This window comes from Myotis lucifugus, unplaced genomic scaffold, assembly GCF_000147115.1.
Source record: "Myotis lucifugus unplaced genomic scaffold, Myoluc2.0 scaffold_1, whole genome shotgun sequence".
In the NCBI taxonomy this organism is placed as follows: Eukaryota; Metazoa; Chordata; class Mammalia; order Chiroptera; family Vespertilionidae; genus Myotis; species Myotis lucifugus.
Window position 1 is genome coordinate 12988514 of NW_005871049.1, and position 21261 is coordinate 13009774.

At 37.5% G+C, this 21261-nt stretch overlaps 1 protein-coding gene across 1 annotated transcript in view; it reads right to left on the reverse strand.

The window, feature by feature from the left end:
* MGAT4D (MGAT4 family member D) overlaps window positions 1–21261 on the reverse strand; it is a 29059-nt gene that overhangs the window by 4610 nt on the left and 3188 nt on the right. Inside the window, exons 2-10 of the mRNA XM_023754571.1 lie at window positions 19658–19816; window positions 16861–16998; window positions 15017–15150; window positions 12194–12240; window positions 10916–11029; window positions 8408–8483; window positions 6863–6977; window positions 4827–4957; window positions 4060–4167 (exon numbers count right to left, since the gene is read on the reverse strand). Coding sequence (XP_023610339.1) covers window positions 4060–4167; window positions 4827–4957; window positions 6863–6977; window positions 8408–8483; window positions 10916–11029; window positions 12194–12240; window positions 15017–15150; window positions 16861–16998; window positions 19658–19816 — 1022 coding nt within the window. The remainder of the gene's footprint in view (window positions 1–4059; window positions 4168–4826; window positions 4958–6862; window positions 6978–8407; window positions 8484–10915; window positions 11030–12193; window positions 12241–15016; window positions 15151–16860; window positions 16999–19657; window positions 19817–21261) is intronic.

The following is a 21261-nucleotide window of genomic DNA, read 5'->3' on the forward strand; positions in this document are numbered from 1 at the left end:
CCATCGGCCCTGCCCTGAGTGTGACAGTGGTAGTGCCCCAAACCCCTGATCGGCCCTGCTCTGTGTGTGACGGGGTAGAGCCATAACCTCCCCATTGGCCCTGCCCTGAGTATGACAGGGTGCGGCGCCCCAACCCCCGATCTGCCCTGCTCTGTGCGTGACAGGGGGGAGCTCCCCAACCCCCTGATCAACCCTGCTCTGTGCGTGACAGGGTACGGAGCCCCAACTCCCTGATCGGCCCTGCTCTGTGCGTGACAGGGGGTGGTGTCGCAACCTCCCCATTGACCCTGCCTTGAGTGTGACAGGGGGCGGTGCCCCAACCCCCCAATCGGCCCTACCCTGAGCGTGACTAGGGGTGGCATCGCAACCTCCCGATCCGCCCTGCTCTGTGCATGACAGGGGGCGGTGCCCCAACTCCCCAATCGGCCCTGCTCTGAGCCCGACCAGGGGCTGCACCTAGGGATTGGGCCTGCCCTCTGCCACCCGGGAGCAGGCCTAAGCCAGCAGGTTGTTATCTCCCGAGGGGTCCCAGACTGCGAGAGGGCACAGGCCGGGCTGAGGGACCCCCTCCTCCCCCCCGAGTGCACAAATTTTTGTGCACCGGGCCTCTAGTCTATAATAATAAAAGCATAATATGCTAATTAGACCAGACAGCTGAACAACCTTCCAGACATCCTTCCTGACAAAGCTGTGGTGGTGGGGGCCGAGGCAGAGGCGATTAGGGGCAATCAGGTAGGCAGGTGAGCAGTTAGGGGCGATCAGGCAGGCAGGCAGAGTGGTTAGAGGCAATCAGGCAGGCAAGCGAGTGGTTAGGGGCAATCAGGCAGGCAGAGCGGTTAGGGGTGATCAGGCAGGCAGACAGAGTGGTTAGGGGCAATCAGGCAGGCAGGCAGAGGCAGTTAGGGGCAATCAGGCAGGCAGGCAGGTGAGCAGTTAGGAGCCAGCGGTCCTGGATTGCGAGAGGGTGCAGGCTGAGCTGAGGGACCCCCCCCCCCACCTCTGTGCATGAATTTCATGCACTGGGCCTCTAGTTTTCTATAAGCTCATTCAAATTCAACAGACAACCATGAATCACTAAATATTTGAGAAAGCATGTGACAGAGAAAGATAAAAATAAACAAGCAAACACTATTAAGAAAATGAAAGGGCAAGCCATAGCTAAGACATGTGGTCAGACTATGCCAAAATAGGAATATTACAATTCAAAATTAAAAAGGCAAATAACCCAATTTTTTAAATGGGAAAATATCTGAATAGACATTTCACAAATATATATCTCATTAAAATGTATATTTCGCCGAAACCGGTTTGGCTCAGTGGATAGAGCGTCGGCCTGCGGACTCAAGGGTCCCAGGTTCGATTCCGGTCAAGGGCATGTACCTGGGTTGCGGGCACATCCCCAGTAGGAGATGTGCAGGAGGCAGCTGATTGATGTTTCTCTCTCATCCATGTTTCTAACTCTCTATCTCTCTCCCTTCCTCTCTGTAAAAAATCAATAAAATATATTTTTTAAAAAATGTATATTTCATTATTATATTTACATATACACATATGTGTATATTTATAACAAGCTCCATGAGATGTTGTTCAACATCACTGGTCATTAAAGAAATGCAAATTACAATCATAATGAGACATCAGGACCTGCTTTACCTAGAATTTTATACAAATAGAATCATACAATTGAAAGTCTTTTGCAACTGGCTTTTTTCACTTAGTATAATGTGTCAGAGATTCATCGATATTGTTATATCTATTGATACAAATAAGGCCTTAAACTCAGATCTATTGTCTCCAAATTCACTGTACATCTACATCTACAGTACATGATAAACAAAAGGGGGGAAAGGAAATACTGATTGATTCTTCTAAAATAGAATATTATGGAGTGTATCAGAAAATTATATGCACAGCCAAGTCACATGTGGTTTGATTCCTGGTCAGGGCCCATGCCCAAGTTGCAGGCTTGATTTCCAGTGGGGGGAGGGGAGCATGCAGGAGGCAATCAATGGATGATTCTCTCTCATCATTGATGTCTCTCTCTCTCTCTCTCTCCCTCTCCCTTCCTCTCTGAAATAAATTTAAAAATATTTTTTAAAAAGTTGTATGTACAAAACTTTAATACACAAAGGATATAAAATAAGATTAACATCTGATAATATTCTATATATGTTTATACAGTATATCATTTTTATACTTACCAGTTTATAATTAAAGGTTTAACTTTTTAAAAATATGACATAGTCGCTTATCCACTATGAAGTAGGTTGGGAAATAGTCTAATCCTTGTTATGCCATTTTTTTCCAAAGAATTCTGATCATTATAAAAGGTGTTCGAATTATGTAACTCCTAATAGTAGATATCCTGTTAGAAATTAAAAAATAATTTAAATATAATCACTTTGATAGAGCATTAGGCTGTTATATATTCCTATTTATTTTAGGTGGTATGAAATATAAAAAAAGAAAAAAACTAAGATTATAACATCAAAAAATTAGTGATTAGATGTACATTCTACTGAATCTGTTGTGAATTTACAAAGGTAAGATTAAAATATCTTACTCAGCAAGAAAAATCCTATATAATAAAGAGCTAATATGCTAATTAGACCAAACAGCAGAACAAGCATCCAGACGACCTTCCAGACAAAGCCTGGGCTGCGAGGGCCCAGGCAGGCGGGGCTGCGAGGGCTGAGCCCCTTGCACAAATTTCATGCATTGAACCTCTAATATATATATATATATGGAAGAAAAATATCCCATTATAATAGCACCAACAAATAGAATGGTGTAGACTAATTTCTTTCTGCATCATCTATGGCTATGTTTCATATATTTTGATGGTATTACTTTTTACATAAAGATTCCTAACAGTTAAATTTTCATTATTCCAGACACTTGTTGTCTTGTTTAACCAACACTTTTTATCTTGAATTCCACCTTGCCTGATAGCTAATAGCTAATATTTACTGAGTTTACACTATGTTCCAGGCACTGTCCCAAGCACCATATAATAAATACACAAAGAAAGAGAAGGTGGAAAGAAGGTCATAAATAATGGATGAAATGATGGGAGGATACAGATGTGCCTTTCTCTCAATTCAACTAAGGATTAAAGCAATCATTCGCTTTGTTGTGTGCAGACGTGTCACTAGTATTTCAAAGATAGAAGAAATCTGAAGGATCATCTCATTTAAACTCCTTGTTTATAGATGAAGAGAGCTCAGAAGAGCGGTAGTCTTGCCCTAAATACCATACATATATATCCCATAACTTAAAATGCAGTGTTTTGACTCTAAAGTCTTTGCTTCTTCTACCTCACCAAGATGCTGAAGTCAATTATAAATTGTTTCCAAAAATGAAGGAAAATTTAAAAATGACTAAAAACCAAACTGCTGAACTTTTGCTCATCTGGTAAATAGTGGCCTGAAATAAGAATGAAAATACATTTGAATTCAATAGCAGAAGCATTTTATTTTGAAATATTCTTATATAATTTTTAATGTTATTTCATTAAAAATAATAAAATAATTAACTTTATTATGATTTTCAAAACACTTTTTTTAGTCTTACTCTTTGAATTGCACAGCTGCAAACAGTGAGGCAAAGAAGTTTACATAGGCTGAATTTTCCAACCATGATAGATAACTTGGGTCTTGAAAAGATGATTGGTGCCCTAGCCGGTTTGGCTCAGTGGGTAGAGCGTCAACCTGCGGACCAAAGGGTCCCAGGTTCGATTCCAGTCAAGGGCACATGCCCAGGTTGCGGGCTGGATCCCCAGTGGGGAGCATGCAGGAGGCAGCCAATCAATGATTCTCTCTCATCACTGATGTTTCTATCTCTCTCTCCCTCTTCCATCCTCTCTGAAATTAATTTAAAAAATATTTTTTTAAAAAAAGATGATTGGTCTTCACAATATACAGTCTGGCATAAGATGAATTGTATCTAAACAACCATATTTTACAGTCTCTCTCATGTTCTGATCACTTCTTTCCTAAATAATAGTTTATAAGTTCATGAAACATTATTTCTTTTTCAATTACCATTTCAAAATCTTACTTTTAAATATTGTTCAGTTCCAAGACGTGATGACTGTATGCCCACATGCTGGAAAAGGGAAGGTTTATATCGAATACGAATTTGCTTATTTCGTTCTACACATTTCTCCTGGGGAAAAAGAGAAACAATAATCTTTGCTTAAAACTCACATACTCTTTTATTAAAAATATGTTTTTATTGATTTCAGAGAGTAAGGGAGGGGAGAGAGAGAAACATCAATGATGAGAGAGAATCATTGATCAGCTGCCTCCTGCACACCCTCTACTGGGGATCAAGCCTGCAACCCGGGCATGGGTCCTTGACCAGAATCAAACCCAGGACCCTTAAGTCCGCAGGCCGATTCTCTTTCCACTGATCCAAACTGACTAGGGCTCTTTTTCCATCTTTTACTTTTAACCTGTCTATAGCATATCTAAATTGAGCACAGACAGCAATTAATTGCATAGTGTTTTTTTAATCTATTCTGATAAACTCTTAGTTGGTACATCTTGGCTGTTTATGTTTGGAGTAAATACTGACATGTTTGGATTTAGGCCTACCATTTTATTGCCTTTTTTCTGTTTCTTCGCTTTTTTTGTCCCATTGTTTGCACTTCTCACTGCTCTTTGACCTCTCAGTAGAAGTGTCAATATAAATTTAGAATATTGGAAGTTAAAAAACTGATGCACTCATCAGCTTTGGTTTGGTAAACAAATTTTAGGTAATTATATTAGACAGATAGTATTCTTCTAAAATATTTGGTATTTACAAAGTAAAAACATACTCACAGGAGTTTCTCCTGGGGTACACATCTTCACCTGAAAAATGTCCGCCAACAGCCAGTCTATGGGTTTATCTTTGTAGAACATTAAAAAAAACTGTATGAAGTCAGTTAAGTCCTCAGATTTAAATAGCTTTCCTGTGGAGAAAAAGGAACCAAAGCAAGTGATTTACTGATGGAAATAGTTGATTTAATATCTCTGTTTTCCTTATCTTTGTTAGCATATTGTAAAATCCTATGTAGCAAGCTCATATTTTTGGTAAATATTGGCTAAAGAACTGTTATGACTTTAAAAAGCCTTTGTAAAGTTAATCTTAAAGAAGACTTCAGCATCACAGACAGCAAGCTCCTTGCTCAATGTTCTCTTGTGGTAGTCAGAAAGTGAATATTCTCTATTCTTCTCATACCTGACTTTGCTGAGAAAGATAAAAGAAAATTTAAAATTCTCAGAATAATATGTCAACAAAATTATTTTCTCTGCAAGCTTCTCATCAGGTATTACTGTTACCTAATTTCCTTCTTATTTTAACCAAAGCTGAGCAAAAACCTTCAGGGCCTTAAGATTGGATTCCATACCACTTTATAGAAACTTTGGGAAAGAAAGTGGTCAAGTAAGTTTATGAAGAACAGATGGATTTTACTAACAACCCAAGAAATGCTTTATACTCTGCTCAACATCAAAAAAAATTGTTTGCTGGGTAAAATCAAATGTTGCCAAGCATATGGGGAAGCAGGCGCCCACATGCACTGCTAATGGGCATATACACTGTTCAGCCCATGTGCGAGGCAACCTGGCAGTACTTAGAGACCCAGCTAATTTGCCCTCCGTGATCCTGCTCCAGGGAACATACATGGCACTTCATTTCTTTGTGGTGGCAGAGTTGCAGGCCATCAAGGTCCACCACTCCGGGAGTGGATGAGCCAAATGGATTGTTAGGTAGCACTTACGCAGCAGTAAGAAGCAATGAACTAACCAGCGGTTCTCAACCTGTGGGTCGCGACCCCTGAAAATACATCCTGCATATCAAATATTTACATTACGATTCATAATAGTAGCAAAATTACAGTTATGAAGTAGCACAAAAATAATTTTATGGTTGGGGGTCACCACAACATGAGGAACTGTATTAAAGGGTCGCGGCATTAGGAAGGTTGAGAACCACTGAAACACAAAGCAACATGCTGACAGTTTTAACATCTAGTTTTGAGGACAAAAATGTAAGGAACAGGGAGAGGTTTATCACTTCACCACCTATGTCAATTTTAAATAGGTACAAACATGATCAGCACCAAATATTGTACATGGATATATGTATGCTTATATGATATTTTGCACATATTAGAGTGAAAATCTATTGGAGGGGTGGGAGGAAGTGGGAGTAGGAATTGGGCATAGAACAAAAGAATACAATAAGAGAGGGCCCCTGCCTGAGCAATGAAAACACGCACTAAAAGAGAGCATGGTACTTCAACCTGCTGCCATCAGAGCAATTTTAAAAAAAAGAATGGAAGGGAGGAAAGAAAGGAAAAGGAAAATCCACAGAAAATTGTGAAAGTGAAAAATCTCATCATGAGCACAATTTTAGGAACTTTCCTTGGTGGATATAACTCATATACTATTATATTTTTTATAGTACGTCAGTTTTGGAACATGGGAATTACAGGAACTTCGCAGTACAATGCTTTTTGCATGTATTTTTCTATGTAAAATCGAGAGAAGTTCATCTTAGTCACTGAGCTAACCTGGGTGCCAGACTCACAGCAAGCATTTAACAAGGGGTGCTATCTTAACATTTTTGTAACGCATATGCATATATGTCAATCAGCCTATTTACATTGTCCATCCAGAAAAAAAATTGGTTTAAAAATACATTTTCTGAAATTCAGATCCTTGAATATGATTTTACTAGTAAAGTAGTTGTATTTTTGTAGAAATCATGTCATTCCTTTTCATTTAGTAACAAACTTTTTGATAAGTTCTTAAGAACTATTAAGGTTATCATGCCAAAAATCTGGACCCCACAAAATTGACCCATTGCTTACCTATAAATCCAAGAACTGAAAACTCAATATAAAACCAATTATTTGAAGTGATACTATGTACGAAATCTATGATTTTTGTAAAGTACATCTTTTTAGCTATGATGTCATCTTCTAGCTGGAAAAAAAAACAACACCAAAGAGGCATTAGTACCTTTGGTGCTTCCATTGAATAATTTATATTAGCTTGAAAATTGAAAATACTTTCAATAGACTACACTGAAAATGTTTTTATGAGGTAATAATTTTATTTATAGTTCAGTTCACTGAGGATATTTACTAGTACTGTTAGTCAATTTTCATTTTCTGATTCTAAGACCGGGGATTATCTCTTTCTTTCCTGAATGCTAACATGTAACATTCATTCACTCTAAATTTTCTTTGGAGGAGTGACAGTAAACCCCAGGCTCTTTTAAATATTAATACACATTATGCATAATCTCCAGACTCAGAGGGCCTCCTCAATGACTCAGTAGAAGAATGTGGAAGTCCTCGGGCACATTACCAGAGCACAAAGTAGAGTTGTGTTGTTCCTAAGGGTACACTGGCTGGATGTCATGTTTCAATTTCCTTATTACTAACTAGAAATCAAAAGGGATTTTTTATTTTCTTCCAATAAAAGAGAAGACCTTTCTTCAGGCCTTTTTCTAACTCTGTTCTTTAATGACATTCTTCAAACTCTTCTCACAGCTGCACAGTGTCTCATGTAGTGAGGATACACTTACTGGAAGGAAACATAACATTACTATTTAACAATATGCAGGAACTCAGGGAGTACAAACTATAGGTAATTGATTTATTTCATAAATACAGCATAGGCACTATATAACTATCCTATATAATAAAAGCCCAATATGTTAAGTGTCCGACCATTCAACCGTTCGACCAGTCACTATGACATGCACTGACCACCAGGGGGCAGATGCTCCAACCAGTAGGTTAGCTTGCTGCTGGGGTCCAGCCAATCAGGACTGGGTGAGACGGGCTGGACACACCCTTGAGCCCTCCGTGGTCCCTTCCCAGCCCCAGTCATGCACCAGTGGTGTCCCTTGGCCTGGCCTGAGCCCTCTCACAATCCAGGACCCCTCGGGGGATGTTGGAGAGCCGGTTTTGGCTGATCCCCACAGGCCAGGCCGAGGGACCCCACCAGTGCACGAATCCGTGCACTGGGCCTCTAGTATTACCCATAAAATCTGAATCTATGTAGGGTAGCAGGGATAAGCATATACAATGTCCAACATATAATAAGTACTCAAATTATGTTTATTTAATCCAATAAACTTGTAGGCAGACAAATGTAGGCAGTACAATGTCTTTTTTTTCTAAATTATTTTCATTTTGCTTCAGGTAACTATATTTTCCTCTGTTAATAGTGACCTCAGAAAGAAGACTAATATAGAATCAATTTTAAGCTTCCTTATGGTATTTTAATATAGTAAGTATTTTCTATTTTCTGAGTATAAAGGAAGGTGGAGGAATACAATGAAGAAGGAAGGAATCAAAAGAGAGAGGGAGAACTTCCACTTTATATTTATACCAAGGTCATACCTGTAGATAATACATGGCCTTAGGTTGGGCATACAGCATCAAAAAACAAAAATCCAAAACTTGTTTGATTCGCCAACTAAAGATAAGTAATAAAATCTGTTAATATTTATCATTATTTAATTTTTGCTTATAGACACACTTTAGAAATTAAAAACATAAACTTCACTTTGCTAATATAGAGCACTAACTGTATGGAATAAAATTGAAGATGTTATGCTAAAAAGTTATACTCAAAAGTTTCCCATTTTTGCCGAAACCGGTTTGGCTCAGTGGATAGAGCGCCGGCCTGCAGACTGAAAGGTCCCAGGTTCGATTCCGGTCAAGGGCATGTACCTGGGTTGCGGGCACATCCCCAGTGGGGAGTGTGCAGGAGGCAGCTGATCGATGTTTCTCTCTCATCGATGTTTCTAACTCTCTATGCCTCTCCCTTCCTCTCTGTAAAAAATCAATAAAATATATTTTTAAAATAAAATAAAAAAAAGTTTCCCATTTTTATTCAGTGGGTAGTGTCTACCATTGCTAAACTAGGATAAGCATAATCTATTTATTTTACATTTAGGTTTGTTAAATTTTGATCTATTATAATAAAGTTAATATTCTTTCTTAGGTCTTGCTCAAATGAAAGTATAAAGAAACTTTATTCTAATGTAATACTAAGCTTGGATACTAAGCCAGATCTCGAAGGTACAAAGAGCAATACACAATGCAGTTCTTGCCCTTCTAGGTCCCATAATCTAGCAAGAAATATAGAAAAAGAATACAATTAGAACAATTATATAAGAGCTATATAGGGATGCTGACCATGATGATTTACAATAAGATGGGGAGGGTCAAGCAGAAGGTTGCAGGGCGCTCAGTGTAGAGAACAGTATTCAAAGCCACGGGATGTGTGAAACAACAGCCCCTTAGATTTAGGGCACAGAGAGCTGATGGAGAGAAACTAATGATGGGAAGGTTGGCAGAGGTCAAATCATGAAGGATCTTTCATGACATGCAGGAAACTTTGTACTTGATCTCATATGAAAAGATTCTTCCGCCTACAGTGCAGAAAATGAACTGGAGGAAAGGCTAGGCTAGGCTGGGGTAAGGGAAAGCAAATAGATCTGGAATGGCATGAACTAAGTCCAAGGCAGAGAAATGGGGATGAGAGGAATGATGTGGAAAGAAATTAAAAAAGAGAAATGATGATAGAGACATAAAGGGCAGAAGGATTTAGAGTGACTCCCAGCATGATGACTCTAAAAACTGGGCATACTGTGGGCCATTAATTAAAAAGCAAAACAACAACCTAAGTTCCCATCAGCAGATGAGTGGATTAAAAACTGTGGTACATCTACACAATGAAATACTATGCTGCTGTAAAAAAGAAGGAACTCTTACCATTTGCAACAGCATGGATGAATCTGGAGAGCATTATGCTAATCGAAATAATAAGCCAGTTGGAGAAAGATAAATATCACATGATCTCACTCATTTGTGGAATATAATGAACAACATAAACTGATTAACTAAAATAGGTCCAGAGACATGGAAGCGCTAAACAGACCACCCAACCTCAGAGGGAAGGTGGGGAGAGGGATGGGGGGCGGGGGGTGAGAGATCAACCAAAGGACTGGTATGCATGCATATAAGCATAACCCATGGACACAGACAGTAGGGGGGTGAGGGCATGTGCTGGGGGAGTAAGAATGACCTGGGAGAGGTCAATGGGGGAAAAAGGAGACATATGTAATACTTTAAACAATAAAGAATTGAAAAATAAAATAAAATTAGAAAAAAGCAAAACAAAACCCTTAAAATATTTCTAGATTTTGACATGCCATTTATTATTTTAAAACAAAGCAGAGCTAATGAGTTTATTGGGATAAGACCTCTTTCTGAATTCTGACATGTTTTTCGCTCTACTAAGTTTTGAGGAACCCAATTATTATATTTCTTGTAATAGCTACCACATTTACAACCAAACAATAATATACCTTCATATATATATATATATATATATATATATATATATATATATATATATAATTTTTCAAAATTCTTGCATAAATCCTATCATAATTAACAATGATTTTTCTGAATAGGTAATGCAGATTTTATTATACACACTAGAAAGTTGAGGAAGCTAAGAAAAATTACCAGCCTAGGATGATCTAGAATCCAGGTGTAATGATTTATAACCCTAAGCTTTTTTCCCCTTCATTATGCTTTTGCTAATTACTGAATATAGAGTATCAGTGGTGTGCTGGTGGTGTTTAACAACTGTCTCTCTGTGTGGGACAGGGGTCAGCCCTGATTTGTAGCTTTTGCCCATTTCTGTGGTGTAAATGCTCCTGATTTCATGTTACCAACTGATGTCACTGAATACAGAGTTGGGAAGTGAACCACATAGCTCTTGCAAGTCAATAGGAGCTGGCTGTGTTTGAAATAGGATCTATTAGATGCTGATTCCAACATTTCATCAAATGAAGTTAGTTTTTTAAGGCTACAATTTTCTAAATTTCATACCTCTCTAGTTTTTGTGAGTCCTCAGCTGATTGCATGGCATGTAACGTGTCTGGATAAAAAAAGGCAGGTATTGAAATCACCTCTAAGGATCCAGACTTCACTTGCCTTTTGAATCTATCAATAGAAGTACATGGAGGTTTGTAATTGAATATTTGATATATCAAAATAACAAATACTTACAAGGAATTTCCTTATACATGGCCACATAATATTTTTATTTGAATGATTTCACAGGTTGATACATATCAATATCATAAAACTAATACTCTTTAGCCAAAGTATTTCTCTTGTAAATTAGAGAGAAACATATCAAAAATTAAAATACACAAAATGGCCCTGATCAGTTTGGCTCAGTGGATAGGGCCTGCGGACTGAAGGGTCCCGGGTTCGATTCCAGTCAAGGGCATGTACCTTGGTTGCGGGCACATCCCCAGTCAGGGGTGTGCAGGAGGCAGCTGGTCGATGTTTCTCTCTCATCGATGTTTCTAACTCTCTATCCCTCTCCCTTCCTCTCTGAAAAAAATCAATAAAATATATTTTTTTAAAAATACACAAAATGCACTTTCCAGGATGTATTTATATTTCCAAAAATCTACATGCTCCCTTTTGGGCCTTTCTGCGTCCCAGGCAATTCTATTTGCCAGGCATTCCCTTCCTCCCTTTGCCTGCCTGAAGAATATCTACTTACACCCTTAGACTTAGCTCAATTGTTACCTTCTCAAGAAAGTGGTTCTTGATATTTTCAGGTAACATAAAATACACTTTACTCTATATGTTTGCATATTGCCCTCCACAACCACCGCAATAACAGTAGCCTCTGTGATTTGGTTTTTGCCATTTTTATCGCCCACTGGAACATAGAGATTTGGAAGGCTGGGTCCATTCTACCACATCTTGCTTGATAGTTTCATATTTGTTCATCAGTGTTTTCATCTCCTGGGCTGCATACAGCAGGAGGCTGTAAGCAGGAGCAGTGAAAGTAGCTTCATACAGTAAAAAAACGCAAGGATGTTTTAAAATTAAACCAGTAGGCTTCTCACAGAGACAATGGATTTCATGGAGAATAGATATTATTATAACAATAACATGAAAAACATGGAATTTAATAGGTAAATAACCTACACAATTGATAAGCTATACTTCATCACACCTGAGATAGAAATATAGGGCACAGATACATATTAAAATGAATATGATCACTAATAAAATGATTGGACAGAAAAAACAGAATAGAAAATGAAAGAACAGCCAGTTAAAAATTTATCCAACAGTACTTACTTTTTCGTAATCATGTCAACAACAGATTTTGAATACTCTTCATTACTCTAAAAATGAGAAAAATATTTTAATGAAACTAAGCATGCCCCATACTTCTATTAATACATGTTTGCTACATGTAAACCTAGTTTATGTGTGGAATGTCATTATTTCCTAATCATTTCTAGTGTTTCCACTTTCTATAAAAGAATTTAAAATATCCATATGACTAAAAGATCTGACTTGAATATGAAAATATGTCATTCTCCTTTTGTCACAATATGAAATATCACTACATGTTATTTACACTTAAATATTTGTGGTATACAAAAGTTATGCATCTAAGACAGTTTTGCCCTAAATGTCAGATGGCTTATTTCAAAGAATTGCTCTTTTTTGAAGATATCTTCATTTCATGAGTATTATATGACAGTAAGCTTACTTTGAAATTATTTCACTTTTTTCCAGACAGTATTATTCAGCATAACTCTCAAATTTTCTTCCATTGACAAACTTTGTGTACCTACTCTTTATTGAGTATTGTGCTTAGATTAGATGACAGACTCATTTGTAAATAGCTTTTGGTGGTTTATTCCCTCAGATGATTTTTTTATATATATAACCAATGGCATTTACAAGATGTAGCCGCAGGGCCTACAAACATTCCTAATATAAAATTCTGAAAATATTTTGAATAATGACCATTCTATTGTCAAATCTGAATTCTCTAAAAGGCAATTCTGAATGTATATAGTTAGGTTGTTTGTTAAAAATATGTGTCATGATGCAAAAAACTCTATTATAGTACTTAAGCTTCTTAAGACAGCCATAAATTGAATCTCTAGTTATTGTTACACGCTGAAACATATTCTACTTTAAACGTAGTGCTAAAGTTGTACTTTTTAAGCATTATATATTCTATTTTAAAATTTGTCCCCCATATTTTATTGGTCAATATATTTTAGGCAGATGTACATTGTGTCAGCAGCAAATGAACAAAGCTTGTAATATGTAACACAAAAAAAGTGACAAAACACTTCAGAGATTAAGTATATGCTTCCAATATTAAATTAAATTTGGAGAGAAAGATTATTTAATCTTTTATTTATATTTTCCCAATAGTTCTTCTGTTGCTTGTTTTGTTTAGAGTTTTTCTGCCTTCGAAGACACATTTATTATAGAAAATGCAAATAATAGAGAAAAGAATAAAGGACAACTCCCAACATCCAGAGATAACCATTATTATATTTTATACTTATATGTAAATATAAACTGATATTTATATATAGTTTTTGTATACCACTACTAATCTTTAAATGTAAACCATTATTTATAGCATTCTAAGATTTGCTCATTCTTTTTTTCTTTATACATTTCATCAATCTGTATTATCTTCCTTCTTTCTGTCACATTTTGCACAGACAGTATGCTAAACAGGATGCTTTACAACTTCTTTTAGTCAACAATATGATTTAGACATGGTTTTATGTCAGTGAATATGATATTCATTCTTTCAATGGCTACAAATCACTGCAGTGTAGACATGAATATTCAATCAGTCGCTTATTGACATTTTGATTGTTTTCAATATTTTGGTGTTTTTGCACTAAAAATCCTTGAAATAATTACTTATTGAACACTTACTACATGCCACACAGCATTTGAAATACTTTAAATATTTTAGCTAATTTAATTGCCAAAACAATTATGTGTGACTAAGGTAATATTATCATCACTATTTTACAGATAAGAAAAGTGAAGCACAGAGAAGTAACTAGTTCAAGTTCACCAGCCAGGAAGTGGAGAAGCTGGCATTTGAAGCTGGCAATCTAGATCCAGAGTCTGTGTTCTCAACTACGGTACTGTGTGTGTCATATTTTATCATTTTGAAATTTTTGCCCGGTTATCTCCTTAGGATAACTTCCCAGAACTGAGATTTCTGAGACAAAGGGTATACACATTTTAAATCTGATACATGTTGCCAAATTCCCCTCCCAAAGGCCTTATCGTGTTAACATTTATACAGTACTCATATAGCTCTACAAGAGAGAAAACTTTGGGGCCATTAGAGAGATGAATCTGCTCTATTAATAACGAGGCAAATTACTTTCATAAACTCTGTACAATCAGGATAGTACTACCTCCTTTACAGAGATGTAAAGCAGGTTATAAATAATGTTATATAAAAATTGTCTACAATCCTTCATATGTAGGAAGGAGTCCCCCAATTAGTGGTAGTTATTATTTAATATAAATTATCTCTTGATTCCTATACCAAACTTTTACTGGGCTGGTTTTATTACTATAGCATCAATTTTAATGTTCTGTTTGTAAATACAATTCTGTACCATAGAGTATGTAAGGCCCCTAGTTACATTTTTTAAAATGTATTTTTATTGATTTCAGAGAGGAAGGGAGAGGGGGGAGGGAAAGAGAGATGAAACATCAAGAGAGAGAATCATTGATTGGTTGTCTCCTGCACACCCCACACTGGGGATCAAGCCCACATCCTAGGCATGTGCCCTGACTGGGAATCAAACCATGACCTCCTGGTTCATAGGTCGATGCTCAATCACTGAGCTATGCTGGCCAGGCCTAGTTACATATTTAATAATATAATCTTATTCCTCCACATGGAAATGTGATATTTAAATAAGCTTTTTAGATTGACATATATCTTTCTTGGTGGTGTCAAAAAAAAGTATCAAATACATTGTCTGCTATCTAAAAAAGGCATCTGTGAATTGCTTTTTGAAATTTGAGGGGAAAATTTGAAATGATACAGTGATTAGCATGGAGACTGTGGGCTGGGGGCAAGGAGAGCTGGTTGGCCTTCATACGTACATCTGCAATAGAGACGATCACTACCGAGTTCTTCTCCTCCGAAAGCGTCATCCTGGAAACAAGCGAGGTCAGCGTTTGCTTCAGGTAACTATGATTTCGTCTTTTAACAGTGGAAATGCCCAGTGCAAAAGACACTGCAGACACCCGAGGATGGCATCACCATTTCAAACCACAGAGAAAAATATAATTTAGCATTAATATCTATGCTTACTTCTACATTTGGGTTGTGTGGTCATAAAAATAGTGCTTGAAATTGTATTACAGAAGTAATCCCAACCAAAAGCTGTTAGTTTTTATATTATACTAGAGGCCTGGTGCACAAATTCGTGCACCAGTGGGGCCCCTCAACCTGTCCTGTGGGATCAGACTGAAACCGGCTCTCTGACATCCCCCCCAAAGGTCCTGGATTGCAAGGGGGTGCAGGCCAGGCCAAGGGATCCCACCGGTGCATGATCAGAGCCTGGGAGGGACACAGGAGGTTAGCCAGCCGGGGAGGGGCCACGGGAGGGCTCAGGGCGTGTCTGGCCCATTTCACTCAGTCCCAATTGGCTGGACCCCAGCAGCAAGCTAACCTACTGGTCGGAGCTTCTGCCCCCTGGTGTCAATGCATATCATAGCAACTGGTCGACCAGTTGACTGTCTGCCCCCTGGTGGTCAGTGCACGTCATAGCGAGCAGTTGAGTGGCCTTAGCATGTCATTAGCATATTACACTTTGGTTGAACAGATGACCGGATGACTGGACACTTAGCATATTAGGCTTTTATTATATAGGATTTCATTTTCTGCTTAACACGTTAAGTGCCCAGCCTGTTTTGTCTTCTGGATGGAAAGTATAGTGTCAGTCACCGGTGACTGACTGGGCACTTAATGTGTTAAGGAAATTCCAATTTGTAGCGGATGGTTAGGAAATGCGTTAAATAGACGACAAGACAATTTCAGTATGGTGGAAAAGAAAACTATTCACTCTCCATTTATTATAGTGTCATCTAACTGGGTATGAAAGGCATTGGCTGGTTCTCTACTCTTCTTCCTAAGGAGACACTAGAACTCCAAATAGGAAAAATACTATGAAATAATGTCATCTGTGAAAACAGTGCATGAGGTAATTTCCAACTGACTTAATGGGATAAATCCATGTCTCTAAGTGACTTTTATTGCCCAATAATGGCTGAAGCACTGTTAGAACACACCCATGCCATCCTAAATAGATACCAAGGTTCTATGCTCAAAGCAGCAGACAGCATGTAAGCAACGAACATGCCTATGGTCCAGCAAAACCGTTCTTAAAATAGGCAGGGTCAGCCTGGGGGCTGTGGTTTGCTGACCCCTGGCACAGAGGGACACACTCATTGGAATGAATGAGGTTTGTGAGAAAGGCAAGTTTCTGAGGGTTGGTCTAACGTCCCTTTTCTCCTCTTCTGTATCTGGTGAGCTTGAACTCAATCTTCAAGGTTTAGCTCACAGGTCACTGCTATAAAGCCTTTCAGACCTCGGTCCCCATAAAGATGGGGAATGTGGAGATAATAGATGAGAATAGATTTATCAAAAACAAGGGAGAAAAAGAGTTACCAGGTACTGAGCAGATACTTAACATATTACTTGAGTTATATTCAAAGCATCTGTATCAAAGCTGAATTTAAATTCAAGTCTCCAAATATTTATTAACCTATTTTTTTCTGCCAGACGATATACTGATTTCTGGTTATCCAAATTAATGCCAGATAGGCTGGTGATCTAAGTATCAAATTGAGCATCATTTTAATGGATTACATTTTAAAACTTAAAGGCATGTACCCAAAGATCAGAATATCTGTATTTGATTTTCCTGTTCTAATTTTCTTACCGCCTTCTTTCTTTTTGCTGATGATTACATCAGGATAAATTCTGCCTACTTTCCTCAGATGAGGGAGAAAGAACTTTAAGACTTCAAATGTATTAAACACTGTTTCATTCTTATCCAATGTATTCACTTCCTTCTCACCTGAAAGAGAAAAAATAGGGCTTCTGAGTCCATGGTTTCCTTAGATATCATTTACCTTACAGTTGCAGAACCTATAGATGATGTTAAGTGAGGGCTTCCTGTATTTAAGTTAAGTCTATCACTATGAGCTACAACAACCACAAGCTCATAGAACTGTCAGTTCCAAAGAAGGAAGTATATAACTGAAACATACTATAAAGAAGTATAACTGAAACTATTTCCAAAGCACATATCATATGTTTTGCTACTTTGACTAATATTGCATCATTAAAGTTTGTATCCTTATAATTTTATTTTATAGCCTCCTCAATATTTAATGAATCCATTCACACCGTTCATTTGAATTTGTCTCTACAATTCTGAAAAAGAAAAACAAAGCTGGAGGACTCACACTACCTAATTTTAATTCATAATATATATGTAAATCAAGGCAGTGTGGTATAAAAGAAAAAAAATAGATATATATACCAATGGAACACAATAGAGAATCCAGAAAGAGACCCACACAAATATGGTAGATTGACTTTTTTAAAGATATGAAGGCAATTCAATGCAGAATGGGCACCTTTTTGACAAATGGTGCCAGGACACTTGGACATCCACAAAAAAAAGACTGAACCTTAACCTATTCTTCACACCATTTATAAAAGTAAACTCTAAGGTTTTATAGACCTAAAATGTAAAATCTGAAACTATAAAATAAAAACATAAAAGAAAATCCCCATGACTCTTAAAGAGTTCTTAGATACATCAAATGCATAATATATAAAAAAACTGACAAATTGGATTTCATCTAAATTGAAAATGGTTGCTTTCTGAAGGACACATTAGGAGAATAAAAAGACAAGCCACAGACTGAAAGAAAATATTTCTAAATCACATATTCATATGTATCCAAGCCACAGACTGAAAGAAAATATTTCTAAATCACATATTCATATGTATCCAAGATACATTAAAAAAAAACCTCTCGCCTAACCAGTTTGGCTCGGTGGATAGAGCGTCAGCCTGTAGACTGAAGGGTCCCAGGTTCGATTCCTGTCAAGGGCATGTACCTTGGTTGCAGGCATGCCCCCAGTGGGGAGTGTGCAGGAGGCAGCTCATCAATGTTTCTCTTCATCTATGTTTCTGACTCTCTATCCCTCTCTGTAAAAAATCAATAAAATATATTTTTTTAAAAAACCTCTCAGCCCTAGCTGGTTTGGCTCAATGGATAGAGTGTTGGACTGCAGACTGAAGGGTCCCAGGTTTGATTCCGGTCAAGGCACATGCCCAAGTTGCAGGCTTGATCCCCAGTTGGGGGCGTGCAGGAGGTAGCCAATCAATGATTCTCTCTCATCATTGATATTTCTATCTCTCTCTCCCTCTCCCTTCCTCTATAAAATCAATAAAAATATATATATTTTTAAAAACTCTCAAAACTCAACAAGAAAACAAACCACCCAATTTTTTTAATGTGCAAAAGATTTGATCAGACATATTACAAAGAAGACGGAAGGAAAATAAGCACATAAAAATGTTCAACATCATCACACTAGACAGAAATGCAACTTAAAACTATGAAATGCCATGACATTAGAATGGCCATAATAAATGGGAGGAACTGGAACTCTCATACAATTGCTGCAGGGAATGCAGAATGGAAAACAGTTTGGCAGTTTCTTACAAAGTTACTCATATACTTACCGTATGCCCACAAATTCTAGATATTTACCCTAAAGAAATGAAAATTCAAACAAAACACCTGTACATGAGTGCTTATAGCTATAGGCATTTGTAATCACCCAAAACCTGAAACCAACCCAAATGCCCCTCAGCTGGTGAAACAAACTATCCATTGTGCATCCATACAATGGAATGCTACTCAGCAATAACAAAGCAGCAAACAAATGGTCACATGACATTTGGATGAATCTACACGAAGTGAAAGAAACCAGTCTCAAAGGGTTATCTGTGTGATTCCATTTGCATGGCATTCGGGGAAAATGGAAAAATACCGGGACAAAAAACTGAGCAGTGGTTTCCAGGCATTAAGAGTGGGGCGGGGCGAGGGGAGGGGGGAGTATTTGACTACACAGGGGGAGGCATGTGGCAGGACTTTATATCCTGAAGAAAAGGGGAACCACTGAAGGTTGATATACAAGACAGTGCAGTCTTCACGTTGGCTGCAGTGAGGATAGGTAGGTGGGGACAAGACTAGAGAGACAGAGAAAAATAGGAGTATGTTAGCAGACATTTAGATGAAGCACGAAGGTGGCCTGACTAGGATCGTAGAGATGGTGATGGAAAAATATGGACAGATTTGTGAGGTATGTGGGATTATGAATCAATGGGGTTGCTCACTGACTGACATGGAAGTAAGTATGCAGGAGGGAAAGGCAGGAGTCAGAGATGATGCTCAGGTTTCTGGCTGCGTCTACTGGGTGCATCATGGTGCATTCACAGAGATCGAAAACACAGAAAGACCCCCTTCCAGATACAGGTGAGAGGCAGTGATATCTCTTACCTGACTTTCCCATGTCTGACAATAAAAGAGAAAGAACTGATTTAATTACATTTATTGGGGAGAAATGTCCTAAAATCAGGAAGCATAAAATGTACAGAACATAAAAAATAAAACAGACAAACCACCATGCACAAAAACAAAAGTAACACAAACCTAACTTTACGGGTACATCTACACTCTGTCTATTGTCATACTTCATTCTACTCAAGGCTTCCATCAGCTCTTGGCGATTTCTTTCAGTTTTGTTTTTTAAACGTAGAAAATTTTCCTTAAACTCCAAAATATGGTTTCTACAATTAATTAATTGATTACCTGCAAAGAAAACACATATGTATATGTTTATATATGTAGCAATGGTACCATACAATTTTCATAATATATAACAAAAATGTAAAATGTATGCTTCTCTATAGCTATACTGTATATCTAGCATTAAGTGTTTGTGTAAGTGTATATATAGTGCTATATACATATGGTGTATATATATGTACATAAAAGACTGAAAAAAAGAATGAAATGTTAAACACAGTACTGTCTGGAAGGTGCATGTATCAGATTTGTAATTAGAGGAAAAAACAAATTGGGGCAGAAAATTCACTTCTATGAATTTATCTAAAGAAAATGACCAGGGATGTGTACAGATTTGGCTCTAAGGATGTTCAACATGGGCAGCATTACTTATCATTGTAAGAAAATCAGAAACAACCTAAGTACCTAACAATGGAAATATGCTAAATAAATTACAGAATATCTTTTTAATAGTCTGATGGCTCTTAAATCACATATGATGAAATCTGTTTTGCTACTTAATATTTGTGCGGCTTGAGCTGTTTAATTTTTGCTAGCCTGTTCTTCACGTGTAAATGGATATATAAGAATCCCTGCCTCAGAGTTGTTGTGAAGATGCAATTCAATAATGCATGCAAACCACATGGCAAAGCACATTTAAAAAAGTGCTTTGACAAATGTCTAATAAACATTTTTTGGTGGACTACTCTTTATTCATTTGTCAATTGAATACCATGCAGCTATGAAAAAGAATATTTAATGTCATTAAAGCCATTGTGATGCTTATGAGGCTTCCAAATACAAGGCAAACATTTGGCTGTATGATTTTGAAGTTCAAGGGAAAGATTAGGCTGGTATTATAGATTTGAGAGCAAAAAATCTTGAGAGGCACTTATAAAACTGAGCAAGACAATGTAGTGAAAGAATACGGCCTCAGTCTTACTTCATCCCTGCCTTGGCTCACACTAGCCTTAGCCTTGGGCAGAGAATTCAGTCTTTGAAATCCAGCAGGGAGCATTATCTAAAGCATTGAAATTGATTTAAGAGGTTCTAAAACGGAACCATGCTTCATCAAAAGAACTGCAACTACCCCAATAAATCTTGAAAATCTATATAGTGGATATTACTTTTTTTAAACAGGGATGTAGTTTAACCAGTATAACCCTGTTACTGGGGTTCCCAGGTAATATTCTCTTTACAAAAGGGATCATGTGTTTGGAGTTGATATAACACAGGTGATGCAACATAGCTAGGCCAAGGTAAGTCGGTCCCTGAGGGATCAATTTGGTAAACATGAAAAGAAAGCGTTTTCTCTAGAGGAAGTAGTATTTGCAGAAACAACCATACAGAAATGTTAAAGGACACAATCTCTAGGCTTAGGTCTGCTTCTCGTTCATTCTTACCTGGTAATTCAACTCATCAATATTCTATTTAAGTTATTTATATTAGTCACATAATCACTGAGGTAC